General features: G+C 32.3%; 1 protein-coding gene across 2 annotated transcripts in view; it reads right to left on the bottom strand.

Annotated features, from left to right (window-relative positions):
- The window catches only part of LOC132715850 (run domain Beclin-1-interacting and cysteine-rich domain-containing protein-like), a 30,733-nt gene extending 7,567 nt beyond the window's left edge, over positions 1-23,166 (bottom strand). The window contains exons 1-16 of one of the 2 annotated variants that reach the window (XM_060698938.1): positions 23,077-23,166; positions 18,368-18,524; positions 17,107-17,329; positions 16,373-16,479; positions 15,719-15,938; positions 12,968-13,606; positions 10,359-10,468; positions 9,222-9,404; positions 8,647-8,689; positions 6,110-6,157; positions 5,649-5,723; positions 4,589-4,770; positions 3,890-3,976; positions 2,863-2,936; positions 1,954-2,018; positions 638-938 (exon numbers count right to left, since the gene is read on the bottom strand). In XM_060698938.1, coding sequence (XP_060554921.1) covers positions 638-938; positions 1,954-2,018; positions 2,863-2,936; positions 3,890-3,976; positions 4,589-4,770; positions 5,649-5,723; positions 6,110-6,157; positions 8,647-8,689; positions 9,222-9,404; positions 10,359-10,468; positions 12,968-13,606; positions 15,719-15,938; positions 16,373-16,479; positions 17,107-17,329; positions 18,368-18,524; positions 23,077-23,111 — 2,549 coding nt within the window. In that variant the 5' untranslated portion in view covers positions 23,112-23,166. The remainder of the gene's footprint in view (positions 1-637; positions 939-1,953; positions 2,019-2,862; positions 2,937-3,889; positions 3,977-4,588; positions 4,771-5,648; positions 5,724-6,109; positions 6,158-8,646; positions 8,690-9,221; positions 9,405-10,358; positions 10,469-12,967; positions 13,607-15,718; positions 15,939-16,372; positions 16,480-17,106; positions 17,330-18,367; positions 18,525-23,076) is intronic. The other variant, XM_060698939.1, reaches the window with a different exon arrangement.
- Positions 23,167-25,388: the final 2,222 nt, after the last annotated feature.

Below are 25,388 nucleotides of genomic sequence, written 5' to 3'. Positions count from 1 at the left end.
ATGGTCAGTTCAGCAGGTTTAGTCCATTACTAAAATGTAGCTTGTCTGTTCCAAAATCAGAAATACTATTAGTATCAAAATATTATAAGAATGTTTGCACTTTCTTGCTGAAAAACAACACTGAAAATATCATATGGTAACAACTTCTAGCCTTATTGGTGAACATCTCAGGCGGCAAAAAAATGCATTATTGTAAGCACAAGCAGGGACTTTGAGTAGAGCCGCCCAGAAGCTAGTTACATCACTTCACATGAAATAATTCAATGTCCTTGGCAGGGTTTAAATAAGAGCTGTGAAGATCATGTGACTGGAAGTCAGGAACCTTAACCTCAAATGACCATGGTAGTACCATTGGGAACCAAGTTTGATTAATTTCATCAGCATATTATTGATACACTTTTGCAACTTAATGTAAAAAGATCAAAAACAAATAATGTAATATGCTTGTCAAAGGGCTGTTAATGTTTTCACATTTTACCTTTCTCTAAGTAGGATTCAGGACTTGATGTGTTAACATGAACCTTGTCAATTTACTATTTTCATACTAAATATCAGAATATTCTGATTTACCAATTTTCATGATGAACAGGAAATCTTAATCTTATTAATAAACATATGTAATTATATAACAACTGACCTTGAAGCATATTTACACAATCCCATAAGTGACCTCAAATGATGTAACTGAATCCTCCAGTCATGTATATGTTCTAAATGTCGAACTTTTTTATACAACATTGCATTTATGTCTGATATGCTAAATAGAGGCTCCGCCGAAATTTTAGTCAAGAAATCACGAGCAAAATTTGACACATAATATTTGGTAAAATCCCATTTTTTCAGAATTCTTGCAGGGATCTCAGCTAGCTGGTTACTATGGCAACATTGGCAGAAATATTTCCCAAGATATTCACAGTATCTGTATCTTTTTGCATAACCTGGAATGAAAAATAAACACAATATTTGAATAAATAATTTCATCTGATTGACCAATAATAAAACTGTTTGATACAGAATTTTCATTTCAATTTACAACAATGATTTAATTTCCATCAATGGGTCAGAATACATATATTCAACCAACTCACTGCCATTTATCCTGAATCTTCCGAATTCCTTAAATGAACTTGTCCTAATTATATTATAGGAATGGTCCATCATAAGGTTTAGGAATATAAAGATGAAAATTTGAAGCTAGTTAGCTTACAGTATAGAGGCTGGTAAAACTGCATGAATGTGCTGCTGAGGGCAGGCTGGCCTGGCTTTATACTGGTGGCAAAAACTACAATCACTCTCAGTTCCAGCAGGTTAAGGTTTAAATCTCACTACATTAAACATATCAATGTAAGTAAAGGAAAATTACAGGTAGTTTGTTTCATTCCATTAATATAAGTAAAGGAGCTCATTTGTCTGTGCAAAAGCAATTTTTCAAAACGTTAAGTTTGAAGATGTCATAAAACTAACAAGTACACACAAGTACACATGTACATGTTGCAGTCTTAAAAATTATTAATGAAATATTATATAGATTACCAGGTTTGATTTGTAACTAGGCAATTTTCACTTTGAAATTCTTTTTATCAGCACGAGAGAAGAGAGAAAATTAACATTTGTGTTGCCATACAGCTACTGCTGATTTATAACATTGTGTATGGCTTATATACATGCCACAAATACAATAGAATATAAAATACAATCAGCACCAATATACCTTAAATTACAAAATAGTTTCTTGTGTCTGGCTTCTCCCCCCCCCCCCCCCCCCCCCCAAAGTTGAGGTGGCAATTTGATCGCACAATATTTACAAAAATTAATTGGGATATTAATCAAAATGTGACATATATATCATCTATAGGTTTGCTATAAATTAATGAATAAGTCTTTACCCAGCAAAACTACTAATATACATGTATTGTTTAAATATAATGCCTATTTTGAGTGATATCAACATACCTGGTTCGACCTTCATTCCACAACCCGCACATCTGTAATTCTGTTTGACCAGTACTGCCGTCCTCCTAGTAGAATTATAAATGTCAAATATAAACCATATTTTTTATATACAGTAAAATTCTTTCAATCACGTATCTGTAGTATGATTAACATAATGGATATAAAACAGTCAACCCTTTCAGAGACTTATACTACAGAGGGTTAAGAAGCTCTAAATATAGAAAATTTTCCTGTCAACCAGTACCTTGCTCGAGATCCATTAGCTCTTTGAGTAGATCATCTAGTTTCACATAGCTAAATTTTGTTACATTTTCAGTTATTACCAAGAATAATTCCATCTTCTTAATCTTTAATGTTTTTTTTTTTTTAACATTTTTGCAACTTCTTTTTCTTCACTTCTTTTGATTTCAATGATAAATTTGAGATAACCATGCAGCATTCATATCGTTAATTTCTATTGTGTCAAAAATGGTCTCAAAAAAATGTGACCTTGCAGGATAATAAATCCCTGATACAGATTTTAAGCATATGACGTCATAACTTCCTCTCCCTCTTAAAAAAGCACTGCGACACTTTCAACTTAAAAGTCAAATAACAATTTCCATTACCAAGTTCAAACTTAGTTGAAACTTATTTCCATAACCAAGTTCAAACTTAGTTGAAACTTAGTAGGAACCACTGTTACAAACTGTGTTATTTTCTCACATATAACAATTCAAAAATCTATTACATGGGTAATAAACAAGCAAACGTTAGAGACAACATGTTATTTCGGACTTTATCAAATTTCATGCAAACTGAACAAAAATAAAAATTTGACAGAAAAAATGAAGTCATTTCCGGATATAAGCAGTAAATTGCTTTATAACATTTGACATAAATTTCTGAAAACTCTGTCATATAACTTACTTTTGTGCTGAATGAATGTTAAAGATAATTTGTGGTCTTGGTGGCGCCCATTCCATATTGCCTCGTATCCTTGTCTGTTAAATAACACAATAACAAAACTTACAACAAATGAAATGTCAAAGGAAGGAAAAAATATGTCAAATCAACGGGATGATTCAGGCCCTTATGCAAATGTGGTTTAAAGATATATTATGTTCAAATTTGATATTAGAAAATAGATATTAGAAAATATTTATAATTGCTACACACTCTCTTTGTAAAAATAAACTCAAAATGTTTTGACTTCAAACAAAGTAGCTATAATATATTTGAAATCTTCAAACTAGAAGTGGTCACAATATAAATATATAGTGTCATCAAAAAGAGTGGGTAGCTGTTGTTTTTTTAAAGGAAAGACCAATTTTACTTAACCATTAATAAGGAACGCAGTGTCCGATACATAATTTATTCAATCTTTTATACAAATTAGACATATTCAGTAAGAATTTCAGAGATTTCAATAAATTCCTTTGATTAAAATATTTACTGAAGGGTGAGCATAGTATATCTTTAAGAATCCTTAATGACTGATCCACTGGTTTAGTTCTGCAAAATTGATTTTATTAACCCTTAACCTCCAGAATTTCTCAAATGGACTAGTCCAGCTTCTGTTTCTGGAACAGTCCATTATCAATTTTAGTGCAGACAAGAAGTAAATTTGAAGTGAGCTCACCGACAGCATAGAACCTGGTCAGACAGCATGGATGGTACAGGCCAGTTTGGCTCTATACTGGTGGCAAAGGCCACTTTGGATTCTTACAGAACAGGTTATGGGTTTAATAAGTCTTTTTAAAACAATTATTAGGTTAATTACTACAGATTTTTTTTTCATCTTAAATGTTGAAATGTTTAAATGCTGAAACATTTCATTAAAACTAAGACATAGTAGCATTAAAAGGAACAGGAATTAAGAATAAATAGAAAAAAAAAACCACAACTGTAGAAACAGATCTAACTTATGAAATGAAAGAAAAAATTTAATGAATACCCTGGAGGACTTGACTAGTGGTTTTGACTTGTTGGAATTTTCCGCATCATCCGGTGAAACAGGATAAGAGTTGGGTAGCGGTAACAACTGAAAGGTAATATTATTGTAAATGTATAAAAGTTGTAATGAATGTTGCGTGAATGCTACACATCAGGCATGTACAATCTTAACTAAGATCAAATTTGTGCCAACAGGTAAAGATGTATTTTGCAAGTGGACTTGTTTTTTGTGGGTTTATTTTGTTTTTTTTTTCATCGTTTTACGCCAATTTTAACACATGTTTTTGGTCATATCAAAGTGGTTGACCAACAAAACAGGGGCTTTCCTGGATAACTAACCAGTAATTACCCATTTCTCTACAAGTGACCCACTATTAATCCCCCATTCATTCTAAATCAGACAAATAAACATTAGACTCAAGGTTCAATTGTCACAGCGAAATTAAGCTTTGCACACTGATCAAACCTGTGTCACCTGGATTACTAATGCGGTGCTATTCTCAATGAGCTATGTGTTGTTAATAAAAAGATACATGTGTTCTTTATTAGATAAAAAGATAATTTTCTTATATAAATCATTAAAATAATGCAAAATGTTTATGCCCTCTACCCTCAAATCATGTGTAAAGATTTCAGATTTCAGTTTAAAACATATTTTCACATAATATTATGAACATAGATGTTGACAACAATACCGTACCCTTTGAGGGGCCTCCTGTTCAGTGACAAGCCACTCTAGGTCAGATGCTTTCGGCAGTTGTTTTTCTGTGAACTTTTTTAACAGTGATATAGCTACAGACTCGGCTGAAAAATATGTTCCGCTTTCCTGCATGGAGTTCTCACGTCCTATGACAGCTTTCATGTTCTTCTTGATGTCAGCTTCTAAAAAAAGAACAAAATCTTTAATTAGAAACAACCTATGAATAGAGTATGTTACACTGTACAAACATAGATCTCATCTGTTTTTAAACAGAATGTATTTATAGAATTATGGTAAACTCTTAATCAACCAAATGATGTGCAAATTTACTTCCTTGGCTTAAAATTTAGAACCCTCCATTTCTACCATTCAGTATATCACTGGACAGTGTGTGGTAAAATTTAACTGGTAGCAAACTCTTGTCTTGCTTTACTAGATTTAACAACTTTTTACACCTTCATTTGCTCCAGGTATTAAGATTTTAGGAATGTGTCACATTTCAGAACTGTTCACAATTTGTGGGAGAAGATATGTAAGTGGCTGGAGAGCTCTGTCGGAAGAGTAGCAGAATGATGTTCTGAGGGTCCCAGGTCCAAATCCCAGTCAGACTGTACATTTTATCTCACTCTCTGACAAGACATGTTAAAATAAATATTAGCCTTTAATTTTCAAACTGAAAAGTAAGTCTAAACATATTGTTTGGTTTTTATGCCAATTTTAACAGTTTTGGTCATCTTTTGACCAACCAGTGCTAACCAATTTCTCATAGACTATTAATACAACGTGATTTTTGAATCAGCTGTTATGGAAAAATGACCATTAGACAAAATGTTCCAGAAATTTCACCTCACCGAAGGATCAATCCAGTGACTCCTTGATTACAAATTTGCTTTAAATATTGACCTAAGTGGGGGACCTGCTAAACTTATTGAAGTTTTATTAAACTCTTGGAGCCTAAATGGTGCTAAATAAAGGTTTATACAACTAATGTTCAGCCAGTGAAGTCATATGACCTGCTCATACAAATACCTCCTCAACTAGATGAATGACAGTAACTTACCTGAATACAAAGAGGCCATTGACAGAGATAGTCCACTGTTCTTTAATGTTGTCAAATTGTTATGTGTATCATCCACTAAAATACAACAAAATTAACATAAAATAAACAAATAACATCAACTCTGAATGTTTTCCTTTCAAAGTACATGTACTATATAAGTTTCAACTTAATAAAAAAATTTCAGACTTTATTAACTATTTATATTCTATTTTCACAAGTTTTGTTTTTTTACAATATCTTTGATCCTCTGCTGGACTTCAGACCTAAATCTGCTGTAATTCCATCTTACTATGAAATAATAATTCTCATTTCAGTAGTACACATATAAATTTATAAGAACTCTGATACTTTTGCATTGCTTATTATCCCAAACATCACTGTAAGGAATTCAGATATGAACATATTTAATTTATAATCACAAATTCACAATTTAACATGAATTACAACCAGTAAATACATACTTGACAATTCTATCTGTCTGTCATCAACTCCACTAGAAGTATCACTATCTGTAAGACAAGTAACATATATACATGTAAATGTTTATTGTGTGTGATTATACATTGTTTTTTAGTTTTTTCTTAATTATGATCAATTTTCACTAATAAAAACTAAAAGAATGAAAATAAAATAAATGCACCTCTCTCAAGTGACTATGTAGTGCAAGTTACCTTTTTTTCCCCACTATTTCAGTGCGAGTGCAGAAAATTGTACCCATCTCATTGATGGGCTGAAATTTTCAGCAAAAGTGAAATATGTAAATTTTCACTTTTATTCTAGGGTCCATTTATTGCTATATATGTACAATAAATACAAAATTTAGTCCTTTTAAGAAAATAAACAATTTAATAGTTTAAAGTGAACACTTTTTAAAGTGTCTGAGAAAATGGGCCTTTAACAAAAAGGTTAACCAACACCCATGCCAAACACCAAACTCTTACAAGAGTCATGACAATAACTTTATTTCTGTGGAAAAAAAAGCTACAATGGAATTTCATTTCTGCAAAATGTTTTCTTGAAGATGGTACCCTAATAATATATTTTTGTACATATATGATATGATATTTTTGTACAAACTATTAATGATCAAGGAAAATGTTATTTCCACTGATTTTATCAGTCAGGCATGCCTATGATTCAAACTATGGTCACAGAAGAAGTTGTAATACCTATGGTTAACAAGCTAATTCTAGTGCTACAAAGTATTTGTTAATGATGGTTAAAATTTCAAATGTAAATGTTAAATTACACAAATCTACACATAGAGGGTATTATATATTGTAAGGTAATGAATTATAATGTAAAATATGGCATTATTTATACATATAACTCCATTTAGCTAAAAAAAAATGCAAGGCAATTTAATCAACTAGTAAGCACTATTCAAGTCATACAGTTAACACCTTGCATGACAAAGAAAGACCATGGAATGATGTATCATATCTTATCAAAGATTTATATCTGTACAGAGCCACCAATCTTCTATAACAAGCTCTGTAGCTTCCAAGCATTAATTCAAAATTTCTTTAAAATTTGAATCTTTAGCAGCGAAAGACAAATGACTAAATACTATAACATATATGTTAGCAGCCTTAATCAACTGCCCATTAACACAACTTATCACCCAATTAAGGCTGGTTCTCATGTTTGAAGACGTGGTCTTATGTTTTTTTGGAGGCGTGGTCTTATGTTTAGAGGTGTGGTATTATGTTTCAAAGGTGTGATCTTTAATGAAGAAAACCATAAAGATGTACAAAGGGACATAGAAGCTGTTTTACACAGATAAAGGTATGGTTTTGCACAGATGTATAGAAAGAAAAAGACGAAGGGTAAACATTATTATTCATTGGGCACTAATTTTCATGGTTTACGTGGATAGGTCAATCTAAAAATTTAAGATCCAGCAAAATTTCATTTTCGTCTGCTGTAAGATTATTTTGCATTACATTATTTACATAATTATTACCTTTTAAAAAAAACAAACAAACAAAAAATGTCCACAAATTTAAGAACCAATGTTCTTTGTGACAAAACCACGAAATTTCATGCCCACAAAATTTAGTCAATTTAAAAGTAAATTTCATGCAAAAACAATGAAATACCCAAAACCCGAATAATCACTTCTTGTGTTTAACTGAAAAAGGGGGACTCAGAAACCCGCTTTTGACTCGTGGGAGCGGGGTTTGGGTAAACTCAAAGAACAAAAAGGCATGAAAAAAAAAGGTTTATGAAACAAAGGTCATATTTAAACCCGTAAATTTTCCCATGTAGTACACAAAAAATTTGCAAAATAAATTATTGTTGAAGAAATAAAAATATGACAAGTGACAATAAGAAACAAGAAATTTCAAAATTAAAGTGTACACAATCAAATAAATCATGAGTGGTCCTATAAAAATATTCTATAAAATAATAAAGGCATACAAAAGACAGTACATTTAATAAGGTTTTTTTTATGAATTTTTGAATGTTGACAGAATTATTTTGGTAATAAATACTGCATCACAATTACTATTATAGATTCTACTAGGGAAGCAAATTATAGAAATATTATTGACTGTATTCACTTCTGAAAAAAAAAGTACAAAAAAACAACAATTTTTTACAATCATTTTGTTCTTTAAATATCAAGCACTGCAGAAAGTACAATGTATTTTTAAGTATCAGACTAAAAACCATTCTAATTTATTGTAGAAATAATTTTTCAAAAGGTACAGAAAAAAAGATATTTTTTTTGCACAGAGGACGGGGCCCAATGATGGCTAAAAAGTGGCAGGAAATAAATCCAAATAAACAATCAATGAATATTCAGACAGTACAAAAGTGTTTTACAACTACACATATAATACAGCACAAGCTATACAGGTATTTACTTAACTATATAGTTTATGATACTTGATAGAAAAGAAAAACATGTAAGCTGCAGGTAATACAACAAAACTATAGCAAGTTTTACAATAATACAATGACAACAAAAATATTCATAAAAAGAACTTACTGTCAGTTCTCCCATCACTAAATGCTGGAAATCCACGCGCTTTCTGGAAAAAAGTTTTGTTTTTTTTAAATTCGAATTATGATTAACATGAATGTATAGTTTTTACATTACACATACTTCAAATGTAAATTTTTCTGTTTCTGGGAGAACTATACACTTCAATTTCCCTGAGTTGTGTTGAAGCCACATTAACATTGTAAGAAAAACAATGATAAACAAAGATGCAAGAAGCCCTTTTGTTTATTATTAAATCTGACATGTTATAAAGCAGGCACCAAGTTGAACCACATATTAACTGAGTTTAAGAAAGCTGGCTGGATAGATGCTACATATGCATTACTTTCATATATGAACTGTCATCAAAACCACTTAGCCAAGATTATTCATGCTATAAAATAACAGTTTGTAGTATATAAAATTGAACAATGTGAGAAGTTAACCTCTTTAAGTTTTTCACGTTTACATATACACAGAGTATTAAATTGTACCATTTGAGATGTTTACCTCTTTAAGTTTGTCACATTAAGTATCAATAGAGTATAATACTATTAAATTGCACAATTTGAAAAGTTTACCTCTTTAAGTTTTTCACGTTTACGTATGCGTATTCGTTGTTGTAGCTGTTTAATCTCCTCATCACTCTCCTCCTCATCCGGTTCCTCCATATGTGCGTCCGTATGCGGACTTATTATATGATTCCATTTCATCTGCTCTATTGCAGCAATCAACGCCTCGGATATACTGAAGTGGGCATTCTCCTATGTATAGATTAGATTAATTATAACATGAGATATGCCATTTATGAAAGACTGAAAATATATTGAAAGTACTTTTATATCATAAAAAAAACAATTTGTTTTTTGTGCCAAAAAAAATTGCCTTTTGTCACTTCAATATTGATCTAAATGACCTAAATAATCCCACAAATACTGTTAAAGACATAAAAAAACTAGTTCCATTAAACCTTTAACCTGCAGGAACTGAAAGTGATTAGCCTACGCCAACATTGTAGGGCCCGGCCAGCCTGACCAGATTCTACAATGTTGGCTGACTTACTTTTTCATCTTCATAACCCAAAAATTGCTTAAAAAAATGCAGTAAAAAAAACTCTGGACAATTCCATATAAGAAATTTAGCAGAGTAAGGGTTACAACTAACACAGCTTTATTATACATTATCACTTGAACATGTTATGTCAAACACTTTTCCAAAGAAAAAACGTTATTTTTTATTTTTACTAGGCGGCATTCATCAGTACATGTACATTATTAAGTCTACAATCAGCTTTAAAACAACAGCAACACATAGTGTCAGAATGAACAGACTTGCAGATTGACCTGGCTCTGTACTGGCTGCAAAGGTATCTTGGGCAAGCCATTATCTTCAAAGTTAAGGTAGTCTTACTGTAATGCTTCCCGCCAAAAAAATCTAACATCAGCCAATAACATAGCAAATCGGTTATTTCTGAAATGTTATTTTCAAAATCTTGGGCATTAGATTTCTTACAATCACTCATCCTTTATCACTTTGTATTATATTCCGGTTATAAATGGATAAAAACCATTGAATACCTAAGATCGTGAAAAATAACATTCCAGTATTGACTGATTTGTTAGGATATCTGCTTATGTTAGAAATTTTTTGGTGGGAAAGCATTACAGTAAGACACCTGAATGAAAATTTTAAGTTTTTTTTTAAATAATATAGTTTACCTTTTCTAGGTTGGCACATGTGTGAAAGTCATGAGAAGAGAGGTAGTGTAGTAATGACTGTCCTTGCTGGGGTTGAGGAAAATAACCACTTTGAACACCTTCTACATCATCTAAAATATTGAAAATAAAAATTTCATATTTCAATTCATAACAAGCTATAATAACATAGTAAACCTTCTGACTTTTTTCCTTGGCTTATAACACAAAGAAAACCGCAAGTACACAGACAATATATGCGCTCTGTCAAAAAGTCAGGAGTTCACATGTATATCAGTAAAAAACCAAATGCATATACAGCGTTGTTCAAAAATTATTATGATTAAAATGATTATTTTTTATAAAATTAAAATATATCAACCCTTTCCACACTTCCCAGTACATTTATTTAAATGGACTGTTCCATATTTCAATCTGGACATAATTCATTATTTTTAGGGAAATTTTCAAAATACATGTGTGCATTAACTGAATATAAAACAGTGCAGACCATGACCAGACTGGTTGCATGGTCTGGCCATGCCAGCTACTCTTGGTCTGCACTGGTCGCTAGAATGGACTGAATGATTGACAATTAACCAGTCAGGCCAACATGTATGACTTTCATGACCATATCTTTACACATCATTTTTAACTTAAACCATGCATGCAACATTATTTCATATCAATAAAAGTAACATCTTTTTCCAATTTAACTACATATAAACTGCCAGGCTTGAACAGAATAACAGTAACCATTTCTGCCAATAAATCAATGTAAAACTGCATCAATTTGCACATGTTTGAAGAAGCCATATTCCTAAACTACCATGTATGGGTGGATAAAATTATTGTATCATGTTAGAATTAGGCAACAATGATGCTATCATGGTCATATGGCAACTTTCCACTTTTACTGATGGTTATGTTATTCTTCTTTTGCTAACTGAATACCTAACATGAAATAATGATCTGTGTCCTTTTAAGGAAAAGACTTAACAAATAAACAAGAGCGATCAGTGATCACATGTGTTGCCTTATGATGGCCAATTTCATGTTGGGACAAGTTTTGTAACAGACGGACAGACAGACGGACAGTGCACAACTAGACTTGGTACTGATCATTCCTGTAAAGTTTGGATAAAATTGCACCAATAGTTTATGAGGAGTAGTCCGGACAAGCTCTTGTGTATTTGGCAACACACAGAAAAAAAACACCTTTTTATTAAAGGGCCATAACTCGGCCAAAAATCATTCAACCGGAAAACCCGTGCAATATGCGCAAGGACTTGATCTACAGATCAATCTTGTAAAGTTTCATTGAAAATGCATTAGTGGTATAAGAGAAATAGTCTGGACAAACTTTAAAAATAAAAATTATTAAAGTGCCATAACTCTTACAACAAGAGCGATCAGTAATCACATGTGTCGCCTCATGATGGCCAATTTCATGTTGGGACAAATTTTGTGACAGACGGACAGTGCACAACTAGACTTGGTACTGATCATTCCTGTAAAGTTTGGATAAAATTGCACCAGTAGTTTATGAGGAGTAGTCCGGACAAGCTTTTGTGTATCTGGCAACACACAGAAAAAAACACCTTTTTATCAAAGGGCCATAACTCGGCCAAAAATCATTCAACCAGAAAACCTGTGCAATATGCGCAAGGACTTGAGCTACAGATCAATCCTGTAAAGTTTCATTGAAATTGCATTAGTGGTATAAGAGAAGTAGTTCGGACAAACTTTAAAAATAAAAATTATTAAAGGGCCATAACTCTGACAAAAATTGAACCGGAAAATGCTGACAATATGCATAACAAGACTTGGTACTGATCATTCCTGTAAAGTTTGGATGAAATTGCACTAGTAGTTTATGAGGAGTAGTCCGGACAAGCTTTTGTGTATCTGGCAACATACAGAAAAAAACACCTTTTTATCAAAGGGCCATAACTCGGCCAAAAATCATTCAACCAGAAAACCTGTGCAATATGCGCAAGGACTTGAGCTACAGATCAATCCTGTAAATTTTCATTGAAAATGCATTAGTGGTATAAGAGAAATAGTCTGGACAAACTTTAAAAATAAAAATTATTAAAGGGCCATAACTCTTACAACAAGAGCGATCAGTAATCACATGTGTCGCCTCATGATGGCCAATTTCATGTTGGGACAAATTTTTGTGACAGACTGACAGAGACACACCGACAGTGCACAACTAGACTTGGTACTGATCATTCCTGTAAAGTTTGGATAAAATTGCACCAGTAGTTTATGAGGAGTAGTCCGGACAAGCTTTTGTGTGTATCTGGCAACACACAGAAAAAAACACCTTTTTATCAAAGGGCCATAACTCGGCCAAAAATCATTCAACCGAAAAAGAGGCGACACAAAAATCATTGAATTGGAAAATGCTGACAATATGCACAACTAGACTTGGTACTGATCATTCCTGTAAAGTTTGGATGAAATTGCACCAGTAGTTTATGAGGTGTAGTCCGGACAAGTTTTGTGATGGACGGACAGACAGACGGACGACAGAGAAGTGATCCCTATATGTCGCCACTACTCCGTAGAGGCGACATTCCATATCAGAAATTCAGCAGGTTAAGGGTTAAAGCTAATACTCCTACCTGTATTGGAAGTAGAGGCACTCTTGGCTACAGCATTACTGGACATGTTTGACCCACTTGCCATCTCCCCTTGAATCACATTTGTTTTAATGCCACTTATGTCAGACCTTGACCTTTTATGAGTATGCTTCAATTTTCTTTCTGTCAATTTCCTAGACTTTGTCTCCGTTTCCACACTTTCAGAATCTGAGAATATCACTCTAGAACCCTTCAAACTTTTCTTTTTCGCTGACAAATCAGAGGTCAAAGTCATTGAAGTAGTCAAGGTCATAGATTTATTTGCTGGAAAAACGTCATCTTCGTCCTCATGGATTATTTTATCCATCATTTCTGATGCCCGTCTTTCTGACGACCTTTTAATCACAGCCGTCTCTGACGTACTTCTGGTCAATGGTTTCTTTGGTTCAAATTTCGATTTAATATTCAGATTTTCCACACTCTTGCTAGGTGACCTTGACAATTCAAGAAGGTCAAGGTTCAGCAGAGGGTCACTGTTAATGCTAGTGTAAAGACTGAAATGGTTCTGTGAGGAAGACGGGGGAGACAAATCTGTGGTGGAATCTGATCCAGATTTTCTTAACACATTGCGTAATGATGCTGTTGCTGTCAATCTACCTTCCTCCGGACTTGTACTTGAACCTAAAATGTGAGAATTACTGTACAGTTCACAAGAAAATCAATTTGTGCAATAACACACAATATAGTTCATATTAATGTACTGTTCAAAACAAAATCAATGTGTATCATAACATACAATACATGTATAGTTGATTATAACACCTGGAAGATCTTAATAAAAACTAATCAGCATTTTTTGTCAAACCTATAATAAGGGAAAATATATTCCAAAATTTCATGACAAATGTCTGAAGATATAATTTTGTACATAATTTTTTCTCAAAACATTCAGTTATTCATGTCACAGTTAGTGATTTTATCACATACCCATACCTCTTTTGTGACTTTGTAAAAATGGTATTTCATGGCCGTGCATATATTTTGACGCATTTTATAAAGATAGCGTAAAAACCGGCTAAATGTTACCATTACACTATTAGTAAGTTAATGAAATAGTTATTCTTTTAACCCTAAACAGCTCTTTTTTTGGATAGGCAATAAATAGAATTTAGAGGAAAGTAGTGCGTCAAATCAACTGTGAAAATATGGAAAATATGTTTCACAGCAGTGAAAAACAAAATTTTCACTGTGACAATTCTGAAAATGAAACTATGTAATAAATTTTATCAATATTTCTTAATATTTTATTCATGAGTACGTATATATTATAATAAACATTAGTACCATATTCAGATTTTACATGCATGTAAATATATATACATTCATATGTTTAACTCAGTAAAATTGTGGTCCATTAAATTAATTCTTAGAAACATTAGATATATTCATGCCATGTCCAATTAATTAATGTCATATTATATAAATCCATGCCTTAATAAAAACATTTATGTATTTTTTTAAGTCACACTGTCATCCTAATGACCTTATGGCAACTTTCCAGCTTTACAGATATCACTCTATGCAATTTTTCAGGCAAAAGTGGGCACTTTAGTAGAACCGTTAACATTCTGAAAGCTAGCTGAATAACTAACTCACGTGAAAGAATTCAAAGTCCTTGGAAGAATTCTAACCTATAGGCTATAGCAGTAAAAGGCCAAGTGGTTTGAAGTACACTTCCTTAACAGAATACACTTTATTGTGTGTCACATATAGAGCTGTCATTGATTCACAGCAAAGCATATTTACAGTACATCTATATTTGATGACAAATATCAGCGATATATCGATTTATACTCCTAATTTCTTGTATATATTTCACTTTCATACATGTTTAAATGATTTTAGTAAAATATATGTTCTGTTCATACAAATATGTTGTGTCCTGTTTATATTATAAATGTCCTTTGCATATTCTTTTTCTAACTATTTTTTGTCATCACTGCTATGAAATGTGTCCATTATGTAACAACAGCGTAGTGTTAGACATTATAAGCCACCTGCTTTTGTATATGTTTTTGGTGAATTTTCATAATTTATAGACATTAATTAAAACAATCAATCAAAATAATCGATTTTTTCAAATGTGTATTGATTATTAATCGACAGAAAAATATCAAGGGTACATCAATATTGCCCCAACAGCTCTAGTCACATATTGTAAGATATATTCAGTCATTCATCTCACATCAAAAACAAATCATGTGATATAAAATATACAGTGTTGCATCTAGGCTGGCGATTTGCGCATATTATTTGCAGATCACGCATTTTAATGAAGTCAATGCGTGCCAAGTCGCGCATCTGACGATCTTTCTTATCTTCAACGTATCTTGATCAATCTGGTTGAACGCATCAGCCATGTTTGTTTTTTTACTCGCGGTTATGACTAAAATACATACAAAATCGCTTGCAGCAGCCGACTTGGTCATCTCGCGTGTGTATTGTAGTATTAGTCACTATTTAATTTTATTATTTCCGTTGTTGAGCGTACGTTAGCTGTTAAAAATGCCTAAATGTAAGATAAATGAATTCTTTTCGGTATGTCATATTGTTAGGTAAATGCATGTTACCCACATTTTTTTCAAATCCCCCACATTTTTCAGTTGAGTCGGGGACAATCTGCCATAATTTTGAAATTCTAGATGCAACACTGAATTTAACAAAGCTCTGTAATACAATAAGTAAAGCATTAACTGCCAACATGCTTGTGTTAATTAAGGCCAGCCTTCTTACCAATACTACAAGCCACAGCATGCTCATCAGATGTGCACAGTTCACTTTCCTTACTTTGTGGGGAGGAGAAAGGCGGAGCTAAAGCCATGATGTCACTGTTGAAAGACTTGTGATGCCTGCTTTGGCGTGATGGGCGTGTTGTTACTAAGGCGTTCATTGGCAAAGATGCACTTCTTATAAAACTTGGTCCAGCCTTAGACAGGCTTGGGTTAAAGTGTAGCTGAAAATTACAAACAAACTTTACAGTAAGTTTACTCTGAGTAAATGAAATGCATGTTGTTGTTATTTATCATTTTGATACCTATTTCTCATAAAAAAACAGCTTGTGACAATGTTTATTTCAAGTTGGTCCAGGACTTTTTTGCAGAGTGGCTGACCAAACATCCAACATAGTATATCAAATCAAATACGTGTTAAGTTTCAATTCTGATTTTTATGTAAAATGAAAATGAGTACCATGACAAATTTGTATTATACATCACAAACATACCTTAGATTTCCATGACATACATGTAAGACTTACATGTTACCCACTTTTCTACAAATGCCTCCATGTCACCGCAAAATTCCATGAACAATAAACAGCTTCATAACTGTCAGTAAGGTACATGTATGAACTACAATATTGAAAAGGTTTAAAATTTAAACACATACCAATTTAGCATCAATATCAGCTAATAAGGACACTCTGTTCTCTTCTACTGCTTGGAGGCATATACACATTGCATTGAAGTACTTGGTGTTGAACAAAAATGAATCCTCTACAAGATTAATAATATAAACTTTTAAAAGCAAGCACAAAGCAATGCACAATTGAAAAGAATTGGCATATGTTGAAGAATACTCAAATAAATTCATACCAGTGGTAAAATCTGATACATGTATATATAATGTCTATTTATAAACATGATAAAACTCGAAACATCGAAAAAGAAAAATGTTATTTAAAACTGTACACGCTCTTCCTATTTTATTTCGTAACATTTCAAGGAATACTTGGGTTTGATGGTAAGTGCAATACTTTTATCGAATAGAATCTTGATTTAATTAGAGACTATGAATTCATATTTAGAATGCTAAAAATAATACAGAAATGAATATTTTAAATGTTTAATAGACTAAAATTAATTGTATATGCTAAAAATATTTACGTAGAAAAAAAAAAAGAACTTCCATAAAACATGCAAACCACATGAGATAAATATTAGTCTGAAGAATTTTCAAATGTTAACAATTGATATTGGCAGTTAACTCAAACATAACATTAAATTTATATTTGTAAAATGAATATTATAATATGAATATTTTTTAGTATGAAATTTTGCCAATATTATATTAAATTATAATAATTATCTTTTTTAAATATGAAAAAAAGAACAGTTACGCACCAAAGTAGTGTCTATGTAAGTGTGATTCGCTTGTTACCAGAATCTTGAGCTGACTGACCAATTTGTGCTCCCTAAGGCTCTCCTTGACCCACACTTGACCTTTACTGACACCTTTAGGGTGAGACCCCTTTCGTATTTTCTCTATAAATGGTGTCATTACAGGATTCAGCCATTTTAATCCCTTTACAAACGGCCAAAAATCAATCACACTCCCTGAATCACTCTGAAATAAAATCATTGAAATATTTAATTGTACATAAAACATAATTAAATTGCCGCAATTCCTCCCTGAATTGATTCCATTAGTGCTTTTCAAGTCGCATGGCTCCAGATTCATGCTCATTTTCATGAAAATTTTGAAAATGTATTTAAAAGTACAGTATAGTGAAGAGAACAAAGATATTGATTTACACATTGCAAACAATGCTTACAATTCAAGTAAATTACCAAAAAGAGGTCAAAATATACAAAAATACCCTTTACTGCGTTAGTAACGCATAAGAATTATATTGATTGATATTGCAAAATCGGTCATTAATCATACATACATGTAATATGTAAATTATTACTGGAAATTTTGGCATCATGAATCTTTTTACTTTTCTTAAAACCTTAGTCAATTTTCTCAAGTTTAATTATCTTGAAATATTTGGCTAAATATCTGGAGGCTTGCAACTTTAAGATCATTATAACAATATAATTTGATATGAGTGATATAAGAGCAGTAATAGCAAGAATGTGTCAGTTGTATGAATAATTTTTAACAGTCATAACTCAGTTCACTTAATTAATTCAGTTTATCTTAGAACATTATAAATGATTATGTGTCAGTGACATCTATAGGTGATACAAGAGCAGATTTATATAACAACATAACAAGTAAGATAGAAATAAGTTTATCTTCATCTCTTGAATCAGTTCTCATTTAAATTAAATTAAATGAAACTTTCTTTCTTTAACATTACTTGACAATTGTCTGGAAAAGGGTATCTGTAAAGAATAGAAGCATGCATACATGCACATCAAGAAATGCTCACACTGGAGTGGCTATGATATTTTTTTGAATCAATTTCAGAATGACATTTTCAATCACCTTACACTGTTACATAAAGCTATAATTCATAGCCATAATAAAGCTGTTGGAAAAAACATTTTGAACATGGTTAACATGTCAGATAACACTCATAACAGTGCAAAGTGAACACTTTTCAAAATTTGAAATATGCACATTGTGCACAAAAATAAAACAGATTGAACTCACCACTACAAATTTAAGCCGATGATTAAGTATTCTATCAACATTTTTACATAATCTCCCCAGTCCACCATATGTACTCCATACATCATTTGTGTTTGTTGCTAGCAGACCTTCTACAGTTGTTTTCAGACCAACTAGTAATTGGTGCTTCAATTTTAAGCTGAAACCATCAATGGAAATTGATTTGAGTTATGTTCACAAAAATTTTTCTCTCCTGTAAATTTTAGTCCAGAGCCTTGACACTCAACTTATCAGTAATCAGATAATTCTGCCCCTAACCAGTTCTTTCCCCTGAAAGTTTTCCCTCAAACTGTTTCTCATCCCACAACAGTTTTCCCCCCAAATTTCAAATATGCTGACAGTTTTTTTTTAAATTCATATTAATTCTTTTAATATTGGTAAAGGGTCAACTCAGCCTTAAACCAGCCTGGCACATGTTAATCTAGCATTTATACAATACATGGCTATAGTCTACACGTGTATATTTCAAAGGGAATCAGATAAAAAAACAATTACGTGAATATATAGATTTCTATACCTATCAGTGAAATTTTCAGTGACTGTCATGTCTAGTTGGGCACCGCCTTTTTCAATGTAACTCAATGATAATAGGCCAAGTATTCCTATAACCATGGAGCTAAATATAAGATGGAGAAGAGACTGACATCACACAGTTAAAATCAGTATAGGCGGAATTATGTTCTTATATGGTGCGAGATTTGCGAGATTTGATGCATCCTGGGTAAAAGTAGCCAAAATACCGCCATATTGAATTCCCGGAGGTACATCAACAAAAAAGACTAAACATTTTTTACTTAAATAAGAGGCAATAGTTATTTATTTTAAAATGTACAAAACACACTTTTCCACACAAATATTTCTCCGATGAAAATACATGTCGGCAATGTAAGCCATAATTAACGGATATCGCCGAAGTTTAACGATAGGAGACACGCAAGGGATTGTGTAGCCTAATTAATTTGGCGTGAACGGTTTGACCCATTTTACAGACTTTTTTTTTCTTACTGTCAAACCGTTACGCCTAATTTTAACTGTCATTTTTACGCACGGAAAATCTACCGGCAACACTATCGATAGTTTGGACTGATTTTTACTGCTTAAACCTGAAAGTAACTTCAATGTCCTCTAAAAATCAATAGAATATAAATTCTAGTACTAACTTCTCCTAGAAAAGATATTAGATTGTACCTGTCTTAACGCATACATGCGATTTATTTCAAATTTGTACTGTATACACTATCTCCGGCGGACATGTTATGACGGCAATCCGGTCAACTCGTCCCCTGGTCAACTCGTCCTCTGGTCAACTCGTCACCTTTTTGGTCAACTCGTCCCCTACTTTTGGTCAACTCGTCCTCAAAGAGTCAACTCGTCCCTAATATGGTCAACTCGTCCCCTACTTTCGATCTATTCGTCACTATTATGTTGTAAACCAATGTCTTTAAATAGTTCTTTTTATGTAGAATTAATAATGAATTTGATTGAAAAATCGATTCCGTGAAAGCTGGTAGTAGCAACCAGTGTGTCTAGCAGGTAAGTGTTGGTTACGCATGAAGATTAAACTTCAAAAAAAAATATCAGCGAAATAAATCTATTCATTATTTTTAAATAAATTTGTGCATTATTAAATACTATTGAAAAGTATCAATGTGTTAAACCTAAAATACAATGGTAGCAAATAGGCTCCGTACAAGTTTTGTTGTTTAATATTTTTTAAATGTTTTAATACATGTACTCAACATTTATCAATAGATGGTTTGCCTTCTTGTTTACTGCTAATGACTGCCGATAAAATACTGACTTCATTTATACATGCATATTTAAATGACAATTAAGAATGTAAAAGAAATAAAGGAATTCTTTTTCACCTATTGCTGATATATATTATAATACCATATTAAACCTACTGATAAATTTAAATGTCTTCTTGACATACTTTATTAATTTACTAAAAAAGGAACTTTATTGTGATCCAGCCATATGCTGTGTAACTATAAGGGAAGGGTCACATATTTTAATTGAAATAAATTTTAAGTAGGATATTAAAAAAAAGTCATTGAGAAGATAAGAATTTTCAAATGAACAGATTAAGAGACTTATACATGTATAAGGTGTATGTCTTGTTGTTTCATACTGTTTTGGTGACACTTTTGTTTGTGTCCCTTGTTGTTTTCTCGTCTATGGTAAGTATCTTCCCTTTGCCCCTAGTTTTATTTCTTTATTCCGCCCCCTCCCCCTTCCCCGAATTTCCTATCCCCTACCACTGTGCCAGTTTACTTAATGGTCCTATTAATCATTCATTTATTTTCTTTGATTTTGATTTCCTTGTATGTTACCATTATTTCTTTATATTTATCATTTTGTATCATTTTAGTGATAAGCCAGACCGTGCTCTCTCTTGCGCCGTCCTGTCTTTGTTTAGGATCCTCCTGGGTTCCTTGCAAATGGTTCTTGTTCCTGGGTCGTGCGGGGGTTGCGTTCATTGAACGCGGCCTTTCCTTGTTCATCTTGTTTATCATATTTTATACTTGTATACCGAACCGAACCATAACAAACAGATAATGATTATCAATACAAGGTTCGACAAGCAAGCAAAGAAATGTAAAGAAAACAGAAAAAAACTTATCCACATATCCGCCCTCCAAAAAAAACACCAAAAAAACGCCTGAAACTGCAAAACCGAAACATAAATACACATGGGTGCCAAAGACGGCTCTGGTAGGTACATGTGCTCCCTTGCGCCAGTTTCAACAGAATTCATCACTTAAACATAATATTAATAATGTAGAAATTTTAATCAACACCCACAGATGTGTACAAAATACGGCGGTAATCATGGAACTTTCAATGCAACACATTCGAGGTGCCGTTCAATGAAAAGCGGGAACTAGATAATATGGAATTTTAAATGGATATAGGTTTTGGTGTCATTTTGCGACAGTCGTTCTAAAAGATGACTACAGTAATCTAATCAGACTATTTCTCCCATCTGTCTTACATTGTTATGCTATTCTACGTCTTAAATAAGGGTCACTAAATTTCCGCTTGCTGCGTTTTTATCATAAACCCCGTCATATCTGTTCGACAAATGCATTTTACTGAGGACTGTCTGAAATTCCATTTTATAGTTTGAAATTTTAAGATTTTTTTCTCAGAATTTAAAGTTATATTTGGTTGTTTTGAACTTCTTCCCCTACACAACTGTCCTCAATTTTTTTAAAGATAATAAACTAGAAATTGATAGGGAGTTTAATATAAATTGAAATTCTTCTTTGCTTCATCATATGTATAGTCTACTTATAATTCATTAAGATGTACCTACAGTTACATTGTATTTTCATATGTGCGAAATCATGGCAGGGTTATAAAAAAAAAGGCAGTTCAGAAATTTCACCTAATGATCACAGATGTTAAAAAATCCGACATTACAATTTCTAATTTGACAATTTAAATGGACTTTTAAAATGCAGTATGATCTGACGTCGGACATCTAAGTAAGGTTATCAGAATATCCTTTTCACATTTTATTTTTAATGCTGAAATATTCTTGTGTGAAAAAAAAAGTTATTCCTGCATAATTCATAATAAATAACTTAAACAAATTATATTATAAAGCTTGACAAACACAATCGATTGCCGCCGATACCTGAGTTACACCATGGAAATTTTACAATTTTACCCTGTTTTACCCTGTCACCGCTTGCATCATTTTCCAATATGGCCGCTTACAATAATTTTCAACGATTTAAAAAGTTAAAGTGGAATATTTAGACTTGTGTTCGACTTTAAAGTATGATAACTTGGAACCTTGCATTAAAAAACGGTTCTCTTTCAGGTAATGTAGACCGTTTCTTTGAAACTTTTTTAGTTTTCGCTCCCAACAACTTCTAATTGGGAAGCGTCCGTGCATAAAAATGCAGTTCGTGGTTGGACTTGGAAAAAGACAGCGCCCGTCCAAAATTATCTCGGTGTCTCTTTGACAAGTCTAATTAGTTGGACTAGGGATTGTGGGTCTGAATCGGACTCTCGTCTATTTTCAGAGTTTCCTATCCGTTGTTTATATATCTGTGCTATTATGTTACATTCGCAACTTTTTGGCTTAATAAAAATCATTAAGGTGTTCTAAGTGAAAACGGAAGCGGTGCATGAAATACCGTATATGCAACCAATTAATCTAAGTTAAAAATGAACGACTTCGCCATTCACAGGCTTTGCCTCATTTCATATTATATAATTATAGTATTGGCCCAGTTGACCCATGCCCTGTTGGTCGGGGCCCAGTTACTTTTAAGGCCGAGTTGACCCGGATTCCATGTCATTTAGAATGTACTAAAATGAATGAGCCATGGACTGAAAAGAAATGCAATCTTACAAAAATTAAAGAATATTTGACATCTATATCATCATACCTATTACTTAAAATTAAGGTGGATATCTCAAGCCTCTGTGTCCACTCATTTCAACAAAGTCATGTAGATTCTATTCATAAAACTCTGCTTTACGTGTATTTTTGCTTTGAACTGTTGATTTTGAAACGATAAAATTTAAGAATTGGCAAGATTTGTAACATTTATTGATAAATATGTACTATGACATCTTAAATAATGTCGTTTCTGAAAGGTTTTGTCTGTGACTACCTGTAAAAATTTCAATATAAAAGCTGTTTACATCATAAAATCTCATTTTCTAACCTTTGAACATCCTCCTCTTCGTCTGGGTCGGCCATTTTGTTTTAAATTGAGGTTGAACACCACTAAATACCATTCACAGACTTTGGCCTTTAGCACTAAATTTAGTTATATACTCTTATGAATATTCTTTTATTATATTATTTTTCTTTATTCTTATAAAGAATATTCTTTATATATAGTATTAAAAGCATATATAGGCAAATTGATTGCGTCTAGTGCCTGTGAATAGACCGTTCTTTTGCCATCATTAATGATTTAAGTATCAAACGATCAAAAAATAGAAAAAAAAATTGTAGGAACTACATTGTAGGATGACATTTACTGTATAATTGAATGTGTAGTTTAGACTTGAGTTAATTTCATTTTAAATATATAAATACCATATGTCACTATATTTTGTTTTAAATTTTTATATCTTATGTAAATTTTTGTAGATTCTTCTTAAATCTTTCTACCTTTTTTCACGCCTAAGCTACATGTACAACTAGCACTTTAAAATGTAGGCTATATTACTTTTCAGATTTGTAATATGTTAGTAAATTTGTCTCTGTTAATGTCTGTAAATCGCTAATTAGCTAATATAAGTGGTAACCGACTTAAAATAAAGCTTCTTATAATAATTAAGTGGCACAACTTCCTATAAATATAATTAAGCCGTGTAGGCCGCGGCCTAGAATATTTTCAAAGAAAGTGATCAAATAAATATAATTTGTTTATTTCCCAAAATTCTAATAATCCCCTAAACCACGGCTGTATATATTTGTTGTAAAAAAAATACATGAAAAATGGATTGTGGTGGTCGAAACAGGAACTTATAGGATGTCAAATCCGCGGACTGTGGATTAGGAGTAGGGAGCTCTACAATCTCTACATTCACACTGTACAAATAAAATCAAAATGTCTCTACATGCTACCTAGGACATAATATATCATGTCCCGGATGATGCATTGTCTCACAAATGTCACAGGACGGCTTTACAGGATTGCAATAAAGTTGTAGTTACATGAACATTTTGCAATTAATTCGTTAAAAATGTCACATTTAGCTTGTTAAAAAAAAAAATTCTGTATCTTCTGCGAAGATGTGCATGCGTTGTTTATTTTGGTTATCAAGTTTTATTCTTTATACAGATGTGAAGTACATGTATGCTATAATTTAGTGGCTCATCCACATTTCATTTCACTGTGTATTAGTCATACATTGCACTGCATAATAATATTCCTCTGACAATATAGACCTCTATGCTTATTGACGTTCTTGTCGCAAAGCCGAGAACTTCAAGAACACTTGTAAGGTAAGTAGCAGAGAAAACAAACTATATAATTATGTACCCGTGCCTATCTTGACACACGGGAATACTTACAATCCAGGTACCATGAATGCACGTGCGTACAAATGTTCGGTTAGACATATTGACCTAATATTAAAGCTAGCTAGTTTTCCAGTGAATTCATTAGGTCTTAAGTTATATATACTTTTTAACCCTTTATACATTAGCATTAAAGATAACGTAGATCTTGAATCTATAACAAAATATCCTAGGTTGTAAAATTGTATATACATCTGTCAGAAATTATTTGCATTGCTCGCTAAATATGGCATTGCAGTATATGCCTAATAATTAATCTAGTTTAGTAGTTTATTTTAGCACGATTGTAAAATTTAAAGAAAAAAAAAACACGATTGTATTTAATTTAAAAAAAAACCAACAAAAAAAAACCAAGTTTATGCAACTTATAATATAGGTATCTCTTTTCATCACGCCCCTTGAAACTTACGAGCAGTCACGCAATTTTTTATACAGTCATCCCATATTATCAATATATAAAGCTGTAATTAATGTAGTAGCTCTTTAATTAACGTACACCTCTGAAAAAAAAAAAGAAATGATAATAAATAGGTCCCTATTTTGAAATTCGAGTTTGTTTTCAACTTCTGTAATTCAACAAAAAAGAAAATTAGCGTTATTTATTATAGCGATTACCCCCTAACTAATGATCGTTTTATCTTTTGTCACTATTGAGACATGTCTGTTCCTATCCCTGTATTCACACAATTGTATAATACACATGACCTTAAAACTAAATAAATATTATTGTTTGGTTATTGTCTCCGTTTATCGCTGAATTTCAGACTATCTATTATGTTGAAAGATATTTATTCAACATGACACATGCTACATGGATATGCAAATGTATAAAGAAGACTTCGTTTAGGCAAATCGATCGGTCTTTGTGATTACAAACAACGACACACTAACGTAAACGTAAAGCCGTTTGCGTCTGTTCCTACAATGATAATTTTGTCGACT

The sequence above is a fragment of the Ruditapes philippinarum genome, unplaced genomic scaffold (assembly GCF_026571515.1).
Source record: "Ruditapes philippinarum isolate M1 unplaced genomic scaffold, ASM2657151v2 ctg3090_1_1_1_1, whole genome shotgun sequence".
Taxonomy (NCBI): domain Eukaryota; kingdom Metazoa; phylum Mollusca; class Bivalvia; order Venerida; family Veneridae; genus Ruditapes; species Ruditapes philippinarum.
Note: the sequence above shows the minus strand (reverse complement) of the source record. Positions and strands in the feature narration are given on the sequence as shown.